General features: G+C 48.8%; 1 protein-coding gene across 2 annotated transcripts in view; it reads left to right on the top strand.

Annotated features, from left to right (window-relative positions):
* Positions 1–18,369, top strand: part of LOC129861255 (laminin subunit beta-2-like) — a 73,615-nt gene that overhangs the window by 48,596 nt on the left and 6,650 nt on the right. For both annotated transcript variants that reach the window (XM_055932504.1, XM_055932503.1), the window contains exons 15-26: positions 5,625–5,765; positions 8,224–8,385; positions 8,657–8,778; positions 12,815–12,935; positions 13,591–13,783; positions 14,042–14,185; positions 14,368–14,599; positions 14,830–14,993; positions 15,109–15,333; positions 15,747–15,961; positions 16,790–16,886; positions 17,690–18,062. In XM_055932504.1, the coding sequence (XP_055788479.1) occupies positions 5,625–5,765; positions 8,224–8,385; positions 8,657–8,778; positions 12,815–12,935; positions 13,591–13,783; positions 14,042–14,185; positions 14,368–14,599; positions 14,830–14,993; positions 15,109–15,333; positions 15,747–15,961; positions 16,790–16,886; positions 17,690–18,062 (2,189 nt within the window). The remainder of the gene's footprint in view (positions 1–5,624; positions 5,766–8,223; positions 8,386–8,656; positions 8,779–12,814; positions 12,936–13,590; positions 13,784–14,041; positions 14,186–14,367; positions 14,600–14,829; positions 14,994–15,108; positions 15,334–15,746; positions 15,962–16,789; positions 16,887–17,689; positions 18,063–18,369) is intronic.

Below are 18,369 nucleotides of genomic sequence, written 5' to 3'. Positions count from 1 at the left end.
TCTCTGTGTGTGTGTGTGGGGGGGGGGGGGGGGGGGGCGGACTATGGAAGGTACTGATAGTGTGGCTCTCAGATGTAAAGAGGCTTACACTGCTGTCTGTCCCCCAACCCAGGTAAAGAGGTTTACACTCCTCTCTGTCCCCCAATCCAGGTAAATAGGTTTACACTCCTCTCTGTCCCCCAATCCAGGTAAAGAGATTTACACCCCTCTCTGTCCCCCAATCCAGGTAAAGAGATTTACACTCCTCTCTGTCCCCCAACCCAGGTAAAGAGATTTACACTCCTCTCTGTCCCCCAATCCAGGTAAAGAGGTTTACACTCCTCTCTCTCCCCCAACCCAGGTAAAGAGGTTGACACTCCTCTCTGTCCCCCAACCCAGGTAAAGAGGTTTACACTCCTCTCTGTCCCCCAACCCAGGTAAATAGGTTTACACTCCTGTCTGTCCCCCAACCCAGGTAAAGAGGTTTACACTCCTGTCTGTCCCCCAACCCAGGTAAAGGGGTCAACACTCCTCTCTGTCCCCCAACCCAGGTAAAGAGGTTTACACTCCTGTCTGTCCCCCAACCCAGGTAAAGAGGTTTACACTCCTCTCTGTCCCCCAATCCAGGTAAAGAGGTTAACACCCTCTCTGTCCCCCAACCCAGGTAAAGAGGTTTACACTCCTGTCTGTCCCCCAACCCAGGTAAAGAGGTTTACACTCCTCTCTGTCCCCCAACCCAGGTAAAGAGGTTTACACTCCTGTCTGTCCCCCAACCCAGGTAAAGGGGTCAACACTCCTCTCTGTCCCCCAACCCAGGTAAAGAGGTTAACACTCCTCTCTGTCCCCCAACCCAGGTAAAGAGGTTAACACTCCTCTCTGTCCCCCAACCCAGGTAAAGAGGTTTACACTCCTGTTTGTCCCCCAACCCATTTGAGAGTAAGATTAGTCAATCAGATTACCTGCTGCATGCATGGTGCTAGAACAGAACAGAACAGACACAACAACAGACATGGAGACAACGGCAGCAGCCCTCTGTTACGTTACCTCATGTTTCCTCACCTCCCACAGGGCAAGCCTCCTGTTTCCTCACCTCCCACAGGGCAAGCCTGCTGACTCCTCACCTCCCACAGGGCAAGCCTCCTGTTTCCTCACCTCCCACAGGGAAAGCCTCCTGACTCCTCACCTCCCACAGGGCAAGCCTCCTATTTCCTCACCTCCCACAGGGCAAGCCTCCTGTTTCCTCACCTCCCACAGGGCAAGCCTCCTGGCTCCTCACCTCCCACAGGGCAAGCCTCCTGTTTCCTCACCTCCCACAGGGCAAGCCTCCTGTTTCCTCACCTCCCACAGGGCAAGCCTCCTGTTTCCTCACCTCCCACAGGGCAAGCCTCCTGGCTCCTCACCTCCCACAGGGCAAGCCTCCTGTTTCCTCACCTCCCACAGGGCAAGCCTCCTGACTCCTCACCTCCCACAGGGCAAGCCTCCTGTTTCCTCACCTCCCACAGGGCACGCCTCCTGACTCCTCACCTCCCACAGGGCAAGCCTCCTGACTCCGCACCTCCCACAGGGCAAGCCTCCTGACCCCTCACCTCCCACAGGGCAAGCCTCCTGACTCCTCACCTCCCACAGGGCAAGCCTCCTGACTCCTCACCTCCCACAGAGCAAGCCTCATGACTCCTCACCTCCCACAGGGCAAGCCCCCTGACTCCTCACCTCCCACAGGGAAAGCCTCCTGACTCCTCACCTCCCACAGGGCAAGCCTCCTGTCTCCTCACCTCCCACAGGGCAAGCCTCCTGACTCCTCACCTCCCACAGGGCAAGCCTCCTGACTCCTCACCTCCCACAGGGCAAGCCTCAACATCCTCTACACAAGGCCACATTAAAAAGAAATGTGAAAGCACGAGATGTGCGTAAGGGGGTTGTTGGGTTGTGTTGTGTGAAAACAGAGTACAGGGCCTGCTGGGATGGTGGGTCATGCTGTAGCTGGACTCATGGGTCAAGTGTCAAGGGTTAATGTGCTGTCACTTTCAAAATGTTGTACATTTATGATACTATGGTGTCAAGGGTTATGTGGTGGTCATGTGGTGCAATCGATCATAATCATATCAATCATGATCATAATGATATCAATCCTAATCCTAATCATATCAATCATAATGATATCAATCATAATCATAATCATATCAATCATAATGATATCAATCCTAATCCTAATCATATCAATCATAATGATATCAATCATAATCCTAATCATATCAATCATAATGATATCAATCATAATCATAATCATATCAATCATAATGATATCAATCCTAATCCTAATCATATCAATCATAATGATATCAATCATAATCCTGATCATTTCAGTCATAATCATAAAGATATCAATCATAATTGTCTCTAGCACCACCTCTCTCGCTCTCGCTCTCGCTCTCGCTCTCGCTCTCGCTCTCGCTCTCTAACAACACTCATTATACTTTCTAATTTCCTGGCGCCCCTCTCTGTTTCTCTAGCTAACAACACTGATTATACTTTCTCATTTCCTGGCGCCTCTCTCTGTTTCTCTAGCTAACAACACTGATTGTACCTTCTCATTTCCTGGCGCCCCTCTCTGTTTCTCTAGCTAACAACACTGATTGTACTTTCTCATTTCCTGGCGCCTCTCACTGTCTCTCTAGCTAACAACACTGATTGTACTTTCTCATTTCCTGGCGCCTCTCACTGTCTCTCTAGCTAACAACACTGATTGTACTTTCTCATTTCCTGGCGCATCTCACTGTCTCTCTAGCTAACAACACTGATTGTACTTTCTCATTTCCTGGCGCCTCTCACTGTCTCTCTAGCTAACAACACTGATTGTACTTTCTCATTTCCTGGCGCCTCTCTCTGTTTCTCTAGCTAACAACACTGATTGTACTTTCTCATTTCCTGGCGCCTCTCACTGTCTCTCTAGCTAACAACACTGATTGTACTTTCTCATTTCCTGGCGCCTCTCTCTGTTTCTCTAGCTAACAACACTGATTCTACTTCCTCATTTCCTGGTGCCTCTCACTGTCTCTCTAGCTAACAACACTGATTCTACTTCCTCATTTCCTGGAGTAATATCTAACAAGTAATCTAACAAATTCACAACGACTACCTTGTACACACAATGTAAAGGGATGGAATAAGAATATGTACATATAAATATATGGATGGGCGATGGCCGTGCGGCATAGGCAAAATGCAATAGATGGTATAAAATACAGCATATACATATGAGATGAGTAATGTAGGATATGTAAACATTAGTAAAGTGCCATTATTTAAAGTGACTAGTGATACCTTAATTAAATCCATTTATTAAAGTGACCAGTAATTTGAGTCTGTATGTTTGCAGCAGCCTCCCTATGTTAGTGATGGCTGTTTAACAGTCTCATGGCCTTGAGATAGAAGCTGTTTTTCAGTCTCAGCTTTGATGCATCTGCACTGACCTCGCCTTCTGGATGATAGCGTGGTGAACAGGCAGTGGCTCGGGTGGTTGTTGTCCTTGATGATCTTTTTGGCCTTCCTGTGACATCGGGTGCTGTTGGTGTCCTGGAGGGCAGGTAGTTTGCCCCCGGTGATGCTTTGTGCAGACCGCACTACCCTATGGAGAGCCTTGCGGTTGAGTGTGGTGCAGTTGCCATACCAGGTGGTGACACAACCCGACAGGATGCTCTCGATTGTGCATCTGTAAAAGTTTGTGAGGGTTTTAGGTGACAAGCAAAATTTATTCAGCCTCCTGAGGTTGAAGAGGCACCTTCTTCACCACGCTGTCTGTGTGGGTGGACCATTTCAGTTTGTCCGTGATGTGTACGCCGAGGAACTTAAACCTTTCCACCTTCTCCACTACTGTCCCGTCGATGTGGATAGGGAGGTTCTCCCTCTGCTGTTTCCTGAAGAGCACGATCATCTCCTTTGTTTTGTTGACGTTAAGTGAGAGGTTATTTTCCTGACATGACACTCCGAGGGCCCTCACCTCCTCCCTGTAGGCTGTCTCGTCGTTGCTGGTAGTCAAGCCTACCATTGTAGTGTTGTCTGCGAACTTGATGATTGAGTTGAAGGCGTGCATGGCCACACAGTCATGGGTGAACAGGGAGTACAGGAGAGGGCTGAGAATGCACCCTTGTGGGGCCCCAGTATTGAGGATCAGTGGGGTGGAGATGTGGTTTCCTACCTTCACCACCTGGGGGCGGACCGTCAGAAAGTCCAGGACCCAGTTGCACGGGGTGCGGTTGAGACACAGGGTCTCAAGCTTAATGATGAGTTTGGAGGGTGCTATGGTGTTGAATGCTGAGCTATAGTCAATGAACAGCATTCTCACATAGGTATTCCTCTTGTCCAGATGTGGCCCTTTTGGGGCAGTAAGCAAATTGTAGTGGGTCTAGCGTATCACATAGGGTGGAGGTGATATGATCCTTGACTAGTTTCTCGAAGCACTTCATGATGACAGAAGTGAGTGCTACGGGGCGATAGTCATTTAGTTCAGTTACCTTAGCTTGCTAAGGAAAAATGGTGGCCATCTTGAAGCATGTGGGGACAGCAGACTGGGATAGGGAGAGATTGAATATGTCCGTAAACACACCAGCCAGCTGGTCTTCGCATGCTCTGAGGACACGGCTAGGGATGCCGTCTGGGCCGGCAGCCTTGCGAGGGTTAACACGTTTAAATGTTTAACTCACGTCGGCCACGGAGAAGGAGTCTTTGGTAGCAGGTTGCGCCGGTGGCACTGTATTGTCCTCTAAGCGCGCAAAGAAGTTGTCTAATTTGTCTCTGAGCAAGACGTCGATGTCCACGACGGGGCTGGTTTTCTTTTTGTAATCCGTGATTGACTTTAGACCCTGCCACATATGTCTCGTGTTTGAGCCGTTGAATTGTGACTCTACTTTGTCTCTATACTGACGCTTTGCTTGTTTGATTGCCTTGCGGAGGGAATAACTGCACTGTTTGTGTTCGGTCATGTTCCCAGTCACCTTGCCATGATTAAATGCGGTAGTTCGCGCTTTCAGTTTGCGTGAATGGTGCCATCAATCAACGGTTTCTGGTTATTGACAGTTTTAATAGTCCCAGTGGGTACAACATCTCCAATGCACTTTCTAATAAACTTACTCACCGAGTCAGCGTATACGATACATTGATGTTATTGTCTGAGGCTACCCGGAACATATCCCAGTCCACGTGATCGAAGCAATCTTGAAGCGTGGAATCCGATTGGTCAGACCAGCATTGGATAGACCTAAGCACGGGTGCTTCCCGTTTTAGTTTCTGCCTATAGGAGGGAAGGAACAAGATGGAGTCATGGTCAGATTTGCCAAAGGGAGGGCGGGGGAGGGCCTTGTATGCATCGTGGAAGTTAGAGTAGCAGTGGTCCAGTGTTTTGCTCGAGCGGGTACAACAATCAATGTCCTGGTAGAATTTAGGTAGCCTCGTTCTCAAATCTCTCTCTCTCTCTCTCTCTCTCTCTCTCTCTCTCTCTGAATGAATGGTGTCCGTGTGATTTCCTCACTTTCAGCTCAGTCAACGAACACGTGCAGTTGTTCTACTCCAAGCAAGGAAGGGAACACTTTGCCTATTCGTCGGCAGTCAGAAAATCAGTTGACCTAGTCCTCTCCTCCACCTCTCCCCAGGGCAAGGCCAGGCCCCAGGCTGAGGTCGACTGTGTGGAGCACCTCAACAACCAGCTGAGGAGACACAGGCGCCATCAACGCATCGCCAACACCCAGCAGCAGAGGGCAGCACTGAGACGCATCCGCCAGCTGCAGCAAACAGTAACACACTATCTGTTCCTTCCCTCCATAGAAATAAATACATAGAAATATAATGTATTCATATAATTCTATAATATTCTAATCTATTCATTATATTTCTATGAATAAATATGTTACTGACATCTATGTTTCCCTCTGTCTTCCGTTGCCTTGAACCACGGTTGTGGGCTGTAGGCTGAAAGCTGTAGGCTATGGGGTGGGCTGTGGGGTGGGCTGTAGGCTGTGAGCTGTAGGCTATGGGGTGGACTGTAGGCTGTGTGCTGTGGGCTATGAGTTGTGCATTGGGGTGGGATGTAGCCTGTAGGCTGTGGGGTGGGCTATGGGCTATGGGCTATAGGGTTTGCTGTGGTCTTTGGGATGGGCTGTACGCTGTGGTGTGGGCTGTGGGGTGGGCTGTGGGGTGTGGGCTGTGGGTTGTAGACTGGGGTGGGAAGTAGGCTGTAGGCTTTGGGGTGGGCTGTAGGCTATGGGGAGCGCTGTAGACTGTGGGCTGTAGGCTATGGGGTGGGCTGTAGTCTATGGGGTGGGCTGTAGACTGAAGGCTGTGGGCTGTAGGCTGTATGCTTTGGGGTGCGCTGTAGGCCATGGGGTGGGCTTTAGGCTGTGTGCTGTGGGCTATGGGGTGTGCTTTGTGGTGGGATAGGAGCTTTAGGCTGTGGGCTGTGGGGTGGGCTGTGGGTTGTGGGGTGGGCTGTGGGCTGTGGGCTGTGGGGTGGGCTGTGGGTTGTGGGGTGGGCTGTGGGCTGTAGGAAATGGGGTGGGCTGTAGGCTTTCTGCGTGGGGTGTAGGCTATGGGGCAGCAGGTAGCCTAGTGGTTAGAGCATTGGGCCAGTAACCAAAAGGTTGCAGATCGAATCCCCGGGCTGACATGGTAAAAATCTGTTGTTCTGCCCCTGAACAAGGCAGTTAACTGTTCCTAGGCTGTCATTGACTTGCCTAGTTAAATAAAGGTTAAATCAAATACAAATGGGGTGGACTGTGGGCTGTGGGGTGGGCTGTAAGTTATGGGGTGGGTTGTAGGCTGTGTGCTATGGGGTTTGCTGTAGGTTGTGCTGTAGGCTATAGGGTGGGCTGTAGACTGTGGGCTGTGTGCTACGGGGTGGGCTGTAGGTTGTGCTGTGGGCTGTGGGGTGGGCTGTGGGCTGTGGGGTGGGCTGTAGGTTGTGCTGTGGGCTGTGGGGTGGGCTGTGGGCTGTGGGGTGGGCTGTGGGCTGTGGGTGGGCTGTGTGCTATGGGGTTTGCTGTAGGTTGTACTGTAGGCTATAGGGTGGGCTGTAGACTCTGGGCTGTGTGCTATGGGGTGGGCTGTAGGTTGTCCTGTGGGCTGTGGGCTTTGTGGCAGGCTGTGGGGTGGGCTGTAGGTTATGGGGTGGGAGTGTGTATGTGACGTGTTTAGTATGTTTTGTGTGTCTGTGATGTGTTTTTGGTGTGAATAGTGTGTTTAGTGTGTCTGTGATGTGTGTTTAGTGTGTATAGTGTGTATAGTGTGTATAGTATGTTTAGTGTGTCTGACGTGTTTAGTGTGTCTGACGTGTTTAGTGTGTTTAGTGTGTCTGTGATGTGTGTTTAGTATGTTTAGTGTGTATAGTGTGTTTAGTGTGTATAGTGTGTATAGTGTGTATAGTATGTTTAGTGTGTCTAGTATGTTTAGTGTGTCTGACGTGTTTAGTGTGTCTGTGATGTGTGTTTAGTGTGTATAGTGTGTATAGTGTGTATAGTGTGTATAGTGTGTTTAGTGTGTCTAGTATGTTTAGTGTGTCTAGTATGTTTAGTGTGTCTGACGTGTTTAGTGTGTCTGTGATGTGTGTTTAGTGTGTATAGTGTGTATAGTGTGTATAGTGTGTATAGTGTGTTTAGTGTGTATAGTGTGTATAGTGTGTATAGTGTGTATAGTGTGTATAGTGTGTATAGTGTGTTTAGTGTGTATAGTGTGTATAGTGTGTATAGTGTGTATAGTGTGTATAGTGTGTATAGTGTGTATAGTGTGTATAGTGTGTATAGTGTGTATAGTGTGTATAGTGTGTATAGTGTGTATAGTGTGTATAGTGTGTATAGTGTGTATAGTGTGTTTAGTATGTTTAGTGTGTTTAGTATGTTTAGTGTGTTTAGTGTGTTTAGTGTGTATAGTATGTTTAGTGTGTCTGTGATGTGTGTTTAGTGTGTATAGTGTGTATAGTGTGTATAGTGTGTATAGTGTGTTTAGTGTGTATAGTGTGTATAGTGTGTATAGTGTGTATAGTGTGTTTAGTGTGTATAGTGTGTTTAGTATGTTTAGTGTGTATAGTGTGTATAGTGTGTATAGTGTGTATAGTGTGTTTAGTGTGTATAGTGTGTATAGTGTGTCTAGTATGTTTAGTGTGTCTGACGTGTTTAGTGTGTCTGTGACGTGTTTTTAGTATGTTTAGTGTTTGTTTTTAGTGTGTCGTGCTAACGGGTCTTCCTCTGTGTGTGTTTTCAGCCGGATGTGAGGCGTGTCCACAGGGAGCGATCCCAGGGTCACATGATCACCTGGACTGGACCTGGTTTTGCCCAGGTCAAAGACGGAGCTGGACTGGTCTTCGCCATAGACAACATCCCCCATGCCATGGACTATGACATCATGATCCGCTATGAGCCAGAGGTACAGTACGCTTCACTCCCTCCAGTTCTCCATGTCTCCCCGCGCATTGTACTACTACTGTAAAACCAGGCAAACCCAACGGACGGCAATACACTTTGGAAGACCCTTAAATAAATTTGTGTTTGTAACACACTGACGATCACAGAAATGTAAATGTTGTCGCTCTCCTCTCTCTCTCTGCCGGAGACTTGGACATGTGATAACAATGTAACAGTGTGAAACCAATGCCGTTAACACATTTTAAAACACTGCCTGTTGTTTGTGTGTGTAGTCGACAGAGGACTGGGAGGCCATAGTGACTGTCACCTCCCTGCTGCTATCCTCTAGCTCCCGCTGTGGCAACCTGCTGCCTACTGAACAGCTGTATACAGTCACCCTGCCACACCACAGGAGGTACTACTGATAGAACCAATCCTAACCCTAACCCTAACCTCAACCCCTAACCCAACCCTAACTCCAACCCTAACCCTGATAGACCAAACCTCAACCCCAATCCTAACCCTAACCCCAACCCTAACCCCAATCCTAACCCTAACCCTAAACCTAACCCCAACCCTAACCCCAATCCTAACCCTAACCCTAACCCCAGCCCTAACCCTAACCCCAACCCTGATAGAACCAACCACAACCCTAACCCCAACCCTAACCCTAACCCCAACACCAACCCTGATAGAACCAACCCTAACCTTAACCCCAACCCTAACCCTAACCCCAATCCTAACCCTGATAGAAACAACCCTAACCCCAACCCCAACCCCGATAGAACCAACCCTAACTCTGATAGAACCAACCCCAACCCTAACCCCAACACCAATCCCAATCCTAACCCCAACACCAACCCGAACCCCAACCCTAACCCTGATAGACCAACCCGAACCCCAACCCCAATCCTAACCCTGATAGAAACAACCCCAACCCTAACCCTGATAGACCAACCCTAACCAAAACCCCAACCCTAACCCTAACCCCAACCCCAATCCTAACCTTGATAGAAACAACTCCAATCCTAACCCTGATAGACCAACCCTAACCAAAACCCCAACCCTAACCCCAACCCCAACCCCAATCCTAACCCTGATAGAAACAACCCCAACCCTAATCCTGATAGACCAACCCCAACCCTAATCCCAACCCCAACCCCAACCCTGACCCTGATAGACCAACCCCAACCCCAACCCCAACCCTAACCATGATAGACCAACCCCAACCCTAACCCTAACCCCAACCCTGATAGACCAACCCTAACCAAAACCCCAACCCCAATCCTAACCTTGATAGAAACAACTCCAACCCTAACCCTGATAGACCAACCCTAACCCCAACCCCAACCCTGATAGACCAACCCCAACCCTAACCCTAACCCCAACCCTGAAAGACCAACCCCAACCCTAACCCCAACCCCAACCCTGATAGACCAACCCTAACCCTAACTCCAACCCCAATCCTAACCCTGATAGAACCAACCCCAATCCTAACCCTGATAGAACCAACCCCAACCCTAATCCCAACCCCAACCCTAACCCCAACCCTGAAAGACCAACCCTAACCCTAACCTTAACCCCAACCCCAATCCTGATAGAACCAACCCCAACCCTAACCCTGATAGAACCAACCCCAACCGTAACCCTGATAGAACCAACCCCAACCCTGATAGAACCTACCCTAACCCCAATCCTAACCCTGATAGAACCTACCCCAAGCCTAACCCTGACCAGGAGGTACTGCTGATAGAACCAACCCTATCCCCAACCCTAACCCCAACCCCAACCCCAACCTGCTGCCTACTTAACAGACTGTGTGTGTGTGTGTGTGTGTGTGTGTGTGTGTGTGTGTGTGTGTGTGTGTGTGTGTGTGTGTGTGTGTGTGTGTGTGTGTGTGTGTGTGTGTGTGTGTGTGTGTGTGTGTGTGTGTGTGTGTGTGTGTGTGTGTGTGTGTGTTTTAGCACAGGTTTCAATAGATATGAATTCCATATATGTGTCGTGAATATGTACTAACCAGTATGTCAGTATGTGTGTGGTCTCTGGAATAATCCCAGGTATAAATCTAACAGTAACTCCTATTATATTATCCACCCCTCTACTCTAGCAATATTTACTAACCAACTAAGGATTTATGCCATTCTTAAAATGTGTTGGATTTCCCACTGTTATTATATGATACAGGAATAGAAGCCAGTGTACTGTAGCTTAGTTCTGGGTGTGAGAGAACATTCTTCCGATAAGGTCGCTAGATAGTGTGTTGACAATGAGAAACCGTGACAGCGCCCATTCTAAGGGAGAGAAAGTTATTGTAGGTTAATGGAGTTTGTTTAGATTTATTGTTATGAGAACATGTACTTTCCTTACAGGTTATCTACACTGTTTGCTATCAGCAGTAAACATGTTATGCTCCTTTCCTTTAACTTTCTCTGAGAAACACTAGTCCTGCCGCCACAGTCCTCTTTACAAGGTGTTGCTGAGAAACACTAGTCCTGCCGCCACAGTCCTCTTTACAAGGTGTTATTGAGAAACACTAGTCCTGCCGCCACGGTCCTCTTTACAAGGTGTTATTGAGAAACACTAGTCCCTCCGCCACAGTCCTCTATACAAGGTGTTGCTGAGAAACACTAGTCCTGTCGCCACAGTCCTCTTTACAAGGTGTTGCTGAGAAACACTAGTCCTGCCGCCACAGTCCTCTTTACAAGGTGTTACATATAGTGTGTTTGTCCTGCAGCACACTTATTCTCTCACACTGTCAACTATCACTGTGGAGACTTGCCAGCATAAACTTTCCCATCCTTTTCCACCCTGCCTACTGATGACTGCCTAGTACAGTCTGTACCCAGGCTATTATCTGGTCAACCAACCAACACATGTCAAGAAACTTCCCTAAGAAGGAACTTGTGTATAACAAAGAGTTCCAACGTGCCCGGATCTGACTGGTTCACTGGACCCTGGCTCCCTCTGCTGTTCTGTTCTGCTCTGTGATTGGTGTCTCAAGCAGAACCAATTAACAAAGCGACCAAAAACACACACAGCGAGTCAGACAGGATGCCAGGGCAGAGGGAGCGCACAAGGAGGGCACCAGGCATACAATGGCTGTAGACTGGAGAGTAGTGAGACTGGATCACTCTGTCTGTTGAGAGTAGTGAGACTGGAGAGGTGGCAGAAAGCCTTCCTTCATTTTCTCAAAGACCTGTTAGAAATGGGTTTTGGAACGCAGCCCGTCTAGAAAAATACACCATGGATTGTTGTGGACACATTTTAGATGATGAATTGTGGTACTGTGTGTGCGTGCGTGTGTCCGTCCGTCCGTCCGTCCACCGTTCAGTCTGCTGCCTGTTAAACTGTATGGGAGAGCAGAAAGAAAAAGGCCCGGTTCACCTGTCTCTGTTCCAGTCAGGGGCCCTCTGACAGAGACCCGGTTCACCCGTCTCTGTTCCAGTCAGGGGCCCTCTGACAGAGACCCGGTTCACCCGTCTCTGTTCCAGTCAGGGGCCCTCTGACAGAGACCCGGTTCACCCGTCTCTGTTCCAGTCAGGGGCCCTCTGACAGAGACCCGGTTCACCTGTCTCTGTTCCAGTCAGGGGCCCTCTGACAGAGACCCGGTTCACCCGTCTCTGTTCCAGTCAGGGACCCTCTGACAGAGACCCGGTTCACCTGTCTCTGTTCCAGTCAGGGGCCCTCTGACAGAGACCCGGTTCACCTGTCTCTGTTCCAGTCAGGGGCCCTCTGACAGAGACCCGGTTCACCCGTCTCTGTTCCAGTCAGGGGCCCTCTGACAGAGACCCGGTTCCCATGTCTCTGTTCCAGTCAGGGGCCCTCTGACAGAGACCCGGTTCACCCGTCTCTGTTCCAGTCAGGGGCCCTCTGACAGAGACCCGGTTCACCCGTCTCTGTTCCAGTCAGGGGCCCTCTGACAGAGACCCGGTTCACCTGTCTCTGTTCCAGTCAGGGGCCCTCTGACAGAGACCCGGTTCACCTGTCTCTGTTCCAGTCAGGGGCCCTCTGACAGAGACCCTGTTCACCCGTCTCTGTTCCAGTCAGGGACCCTCTGACAGAGACCCGGTTCACCTGTCTCTGTTCCAGTCAGGGGCCCTCTGACAGAGACCCGGTTCACCTGTCTCTGTTCCAGTCAGGGGCCCTCTGACAGAGACCCGGTTCACCCGTCTCTGTTCCAGTCAGGGATTCCCAGACCTCCCTGTTTCATCCTGTCCCTGTGTGTTTGTTCAGCATTTTGACTGGAGGTGTCAATGCTGGTTTGTGTCTGGGCCAGTGAGGCTCTTCACTCTGTGCGTCATTTGGGTAAAATGTTTGATTTCTTTCACTTGTATTTTGCTGGTTTCATTTCCTTTTAACCTTATAGGGCCATAAGGCTTTCCCACAACTCAAAACAGAATAACGTCATATCAGAATGTTTGATAAGAGACTGTCTCTGTGTGATCCAACAGGTACGTTCAGATGCCCAGTCCTTTCTGCTTTGAGCCCAGTAACCGTTATGTAGTGACCATCAGACTCCAGCGACACGGAGTGTCCCAGAGACACCTGACTGCTTTCATCCTTGTAGACTCGGTGAGTCAATCAACTTATTAAACCTGTCAGGGCTCTGGTGTGACAACTCTACGTGAGAGGGAGTTGAGTTGAAACAGAAAGGATTATTATTATTTTTTTTAACTAGGCAGGTCAGTTAAGGGCAAATTCTTATTGTCAATGACAGCCTAGGAACAGTGGGTTAACTGCCTTGTTCAGGGGCAGATTGACATATTTGTACCTTGTCAGCTCAGGGATTTGAACTTGCAACCTTTCGGTTACTAGTCCAATGCTCTAACCACTAGGCTAGGTTAACATGCCAGTATTCTCGATGTGTGTATGTGAACTTTTAAATGTATTTATTTATTTAACATTTATTTAACTAAGCAAGTCAGTTAAGAACAAATTCTTATTTACAAAGACGGCCTACACCAGCCAAACCTGGACGACGCTGGGCCAATTGTGCGCCGCCTTTTGGGACTCCCAATCACAGCCAGTTGTGATACAGCCTGGAATCGAACCAGGGTGTCTGACCGCTGCGCCACTCTCAGGAGCAATGTGATAATAACTGTTGACCAGATACCACCACCTAGTGGTCTGAAACAAAAGTGCATTTAGGTACCAAATTCACTTCACATTTGAATTATTTTCACCTCTCACTCACTTTGTTTACCTCCCCTCCATTCTTCCTTCCTAGCTGGTGCTGACCCCCAAGTACACGGAGCTGCCAGGTTTCCAGGGTGACGACCCAGCGGCAGAGGAGCATCGTGATGAGATGGTACGTTACATGTGCCTGGAGTCCTTCTTAGCCACGCCAACGCCACTGCTAGCAGAGATGTGCACCAAGCTCATCTGTAGTATCTCTGCCATCCTGCATGACGGAGCACTGCGTGAGTCTACCATACATCATTCACTAGGGGATCAGGGGATCAAAGGTCAAAGCCCCCATTAATGCTTTGTTTTCGAAAACTGTGTGTCAAATACTTCCTGGTGCAACTATTGAGTCCTTTTACTTACCAATAAACTCTAGCAAGCTGCACTATGATCAGTAATGCAGGGTATGAGTTGGATGGAATTGTTACACTCTGTCGTCATCATAGGATATCCTCCGTGACTTGTTTGATTGAAGACTCTCATTTTCCCTGTAGAATGTCAGTGTGACCCCCAGGGGTCTCTCAGTGCTGAGTGTGACAGGGTCGGAGGTCAGTGCCGCTGTAAACCTAACGTGATTGGAAGACGGTGTGACCAGTGTGCACCTGACACTTACAGCTTCGGACCATATGGATGTACTGGTGAGTGGGCGCTGGCATCTTTCAGCCAGTCATCACATCTTTATTTAATTGACATTATATAGCAGGTGTGTCATACACCGCGTGACCTCACAAACCACATCCTAAATATGATCTCCCCTGCTCTCTCTCTCTTTCTACCTTCCTCCTTTTATCTCTCTCTCTTCCTCCTGCTCCCTCCCCAGCCTGTGACTGCCACTCCCAGGGTTCTCTGGGAGACCAGTGTGACCCGGTGACGGGGCAGTGCACGTGCAGACAGGGGGCCAGCGGGCGCCAGTGCTCAGACTGCCAGCCTGGCCAGTGGGGCTTCCCCAGCTGCAGGCCATGCCAGTGTAACGGGCACGCTGATGGGTGCAACCCACAGACAGGGGAGTGCCAGGCCTGCAGGGACCACACTGATGGACAGCTCTGTGAAAGGTGGGCAGGGGGATAAACAGTCATTGGTAAATGGTGTGGGTGACAACGTTTTGGTGAGTGTTTTGGTGTTGTTGGATCAGATAGTGATGGGTAATAGTCCCAGTAGATAATACTGTGATCGGTAATAGTCCCGGTAGATAATAATGTGATCGGTAATAGTCCCGGTAGATAATACTGTGATCGGTACATTAATGAAACAGATGAAATATGTTCTTTCTCTCCCTGCCCAGGTGTGTAAATGGGTTCTTTGGAAACCCAGTGCTGGGGTCTGGGGATCACTGTCGACATTGTCCCTGTCCTGGTAACGCAGAAAGCGGACACTCCAACGGACACTCCTGTCATGCTGACAGCTCATCCAATCAAATCCTGTGCAACTGTAAACATGGCTACATAGGTATAGTCACAATGATACAGCTTAGGTCACTAAAAAGGAAATCCTTGCTACACTTCTTGGCATTTAACTTCTCAGCTTAAGCCTGACCGCTTTCACTCTCTTTTCCCCACCCTAGGGCCTCGCTGCGATCGGTGCGCCCCTGGTTACTACGGCAACCCCAAGCATCCAGGTGTGAAGTGCCGCCCGTGCCAGTGCAGTGGCAACATCGACACCCAGGACCCCGAGTCATGTGAGCCCATGACTGGCCGATGCCTAAGCTGCCTATACAACACGGATGGGCCCTCCTGCTCTGACTGTAAACATGGTTACTACGGCGACGCCCTGGCCCAGGACTGCAGGCGTGAGTTTCTACATCGTGATGGCTGGTTGGAATCTCTAATGAGTTCTGTCTCTGGTGATGCCCACTTTAGACAAACTATTGGCTTTTGTGATGATATGTGTCACGTTGAATATTGACTCAATTATATAGCGTGACTGTCTAAGGCACTGCATCTCAGCGCAAGAGGCGTCACTACAGTCCCTGGTTCGAATCCAGGCTGTATCACATCCGGCTGTGATTGGGAGTCCCATAGAGTTGGCCCAGCGTCGTCCGGGTTTGTCCCGAGTAGGCCATCATTGAAAATAAGAATTTGTTCTTAACTGACTAGTTAAATAAAGGTTACATTTTTAAAAGAATTATAAATTACATTCTTGTCTATCTCTGCTGTGTGTGTGTGCTGTGTCGCGTCTGACATGTTGTTATTCCATCTGTAGGTTGCACATGTGTAACAGCAGGTACACAACCGTCCTCATGCAGCGATGGCCATTGTCACTGTGACAGACAGACAGGAGCATGCCCGTGTCGGGACAACGTGGTCGGGTACAATTGTGACCAGTGTGCCCCCGACCACTGGAACTATGGCACGGACAGAGGGTGTGAGCAGTGTGGCTGCCACCCTCAGCACGCCAGGGGATCCCACTGCAACATGGTAGGCCTCATAGTTGTGAAGGGCTTTTGTTCAGTGTACTTTACCTACAGTATGTATTAACTACAATATGTATTAACAACACTATGTATTAACTAAAGTATGTATTAACTACAATATGTATTAACTACAATATGTATTAACAACACTATGTATTACCTACAGTATGTATTAACTACAGTATGTATTACCTACAATATGTATTACCTACAATATGTATTACCTACAGTGTGTATTAACTACAGTATGTATTAACTACAGTATGTATTACCTACAGTATGTATTAACTACAGTATGTATTAACTACAGTATGTATTACCTACAGTGTGTATTAACTACAGTATGTATTAACTACAGTATGTATTAACTACAGTATGTATTAACTACAGTATGTATTAACTACAGTATGTATTAACTACAGTATGTATTACCTACAATATGTATTAACTACAGTATGTATTACCTACAGTGTGTATTAACTACAATATGTATTAACTACAGTATGTATTAACTTTTCAGTTTAATTGAATGGTTTGATGATACATCTTTCTGTCTGTCTGTCTGTCTGTCTGTCTGTCTGTCTGTCTGTCTGTCTGTCTGTCTGTCTGTCTGTCTGTCTGTCCTTCTGTCTGTCTGTCCCTCTGTCTGTCCCTCTGTCTGTCCCTCTGTCTGTCCGTCTGTCTGTCTGTCTGTCCCTCTGTCTGTCTGTCTGTCCCTCTGTCTGTCTGTCTGTCCCTCTGTCTGTCTGTCTGTCCCTCTGTCTGTCTGTCCGTCCGTCCGTCCCTCTGTCCGTCCGTCCGCCCGTCCGTCCGTCCGTCTGTCTGTCTGTAGTTCAGTGGACAGTGTCACTGTTGGCAAGGCTTTGGGGGAAGGCAGTGCACTGAGTGTGAGCAGTTCCATTGGGGAGATCCGCAAGTGCAGTGTGGAGGTAATAACATTTTAAAGATGTCACAGTTCCATGAGCTCCTTATTTATAAAAAAAACATTTACTTACATTTTTTTTAATATTTTTTTTCTTCAGTTGATTTCAGTAAATACTTTCTTAACACTTATTTTTCTTAAAACTGCATTGTTGGTTAAGGGGCTTATAAGTAAGCAATTCACTATAAGATGAAATGTGACAAATACCATTTGATTTGAATTCTATGTTCAAAATGACTGACTTTATTAATGTGACCTTCATATCCACTAACTTCATGTGTACCCCTCTCCATCTCTCTGCCCTTCTCCATCTCTCTCCCCCATTTCCCCCTCTCCATCTCTCTCCCCCATATCCCCCTCTCCATCTCTCTCCCCCATCTACCCCTCTCCATCTCTCTCCCCCATATCCCCCTCTCCTTCTCTCTCCCCCATCTCCCCCTCTCCATCTCTCTCCCCCTCTCCATCTCTCTCCCCCATCTCCCCCTCTCCACCTCTCCATCTCTCTATCTCTCTCCCCCATCTCCCCCTCTCTATCTCTCTCCCCCATCTCCCCCTCTCTATCGCTCTCCCCCATTTCCCCCTCTCTATCTCTCTCCCCCATCTCCATCTCTCTCCCCCATCTCCCCCTCTCTATCTCTCTCCCCCATCTCCCCTCTCCATCTCACTCCATCTTTCTCCTTCATCTCCCCCTCTCCATTTCTCTCCACCCTCCATCTCCCCATCTCCATTTCTCTCCCCCCTCCATCTTTCTCCCCCTCTCAATCTCTCTCCCTCTCTCTCCCCCATCTCCCCCTCTCCATCTTCTGTCAGAGTGTAAGTGTGAGCCGCTGGGCTCGGAGATGGCTCAGTGTGACCGTGAGACGGGGGCGTGTGAGTGCAGGGAGGGGACGGCGGGACGGCGGTGTGACGAGTGTGCCCACGGCTTCACCGGGGCCTTCCCTAAGTGTGTCCGGTGCCACCCCTGCTTCGAGCTGTGGGACGACGCGGTGTGTATGATTCGCCGGGACCTGGACCACATCCGTTACAACATCCAGAGGATCCTGGAGAGCGGAGAGACGCCCGGCGTGGGAGACAAACACATCCATGAGCTGGAGAATAAACTGGCCCAAGTACAAGACCTGATTCGAGACGGAGACCGGGACAGACTACACCAGCTCTTTGGCCAGTCCATCGATGACCTGAGGTAACAGCATCATACTCCTCTGTACTGTAGGTGGAGCTAGAGTGTTCATTCACCTAATATATCATCATAATGTATGACATTAAACAGACACTTTTATGCGTGCATATATTATGTACATATGAGTGGCCCCGGGAATTAAAACCACTATCCTGGTGTTGAAAGCGCCATGCTCTACCAACTGAGCTACAGAGGAGCAGTGTAGAACAGCTAAACCCTCTTATGCACATTTTGCAAGAGGGGCAGCTATGCTTATTGAATCCCAGTCATACAACAATTATACACATAGAACAGGACAGTGTGTGAAATG

Source organism: Salvelinus fontinalis, chromosome 8 (genome assembly GCF_029448725.1).
Source record: "Salvelinus fontinalis isolate EN_2023a chromosome 8, ASM2944872v1, whole genome shotgun sequence".
In the NCBI taxonomy this organism is placed as follows: domain Eukaryota; kingdom Metazoa; phylum Chordata; class Actinopteri; order Salmoniformes; family Salmonidae; genus Salvelinus; species Salvelinus fontinalis.
This window is presented reverse-complemented; position numbering and strand designations above follow the sequence as displayed.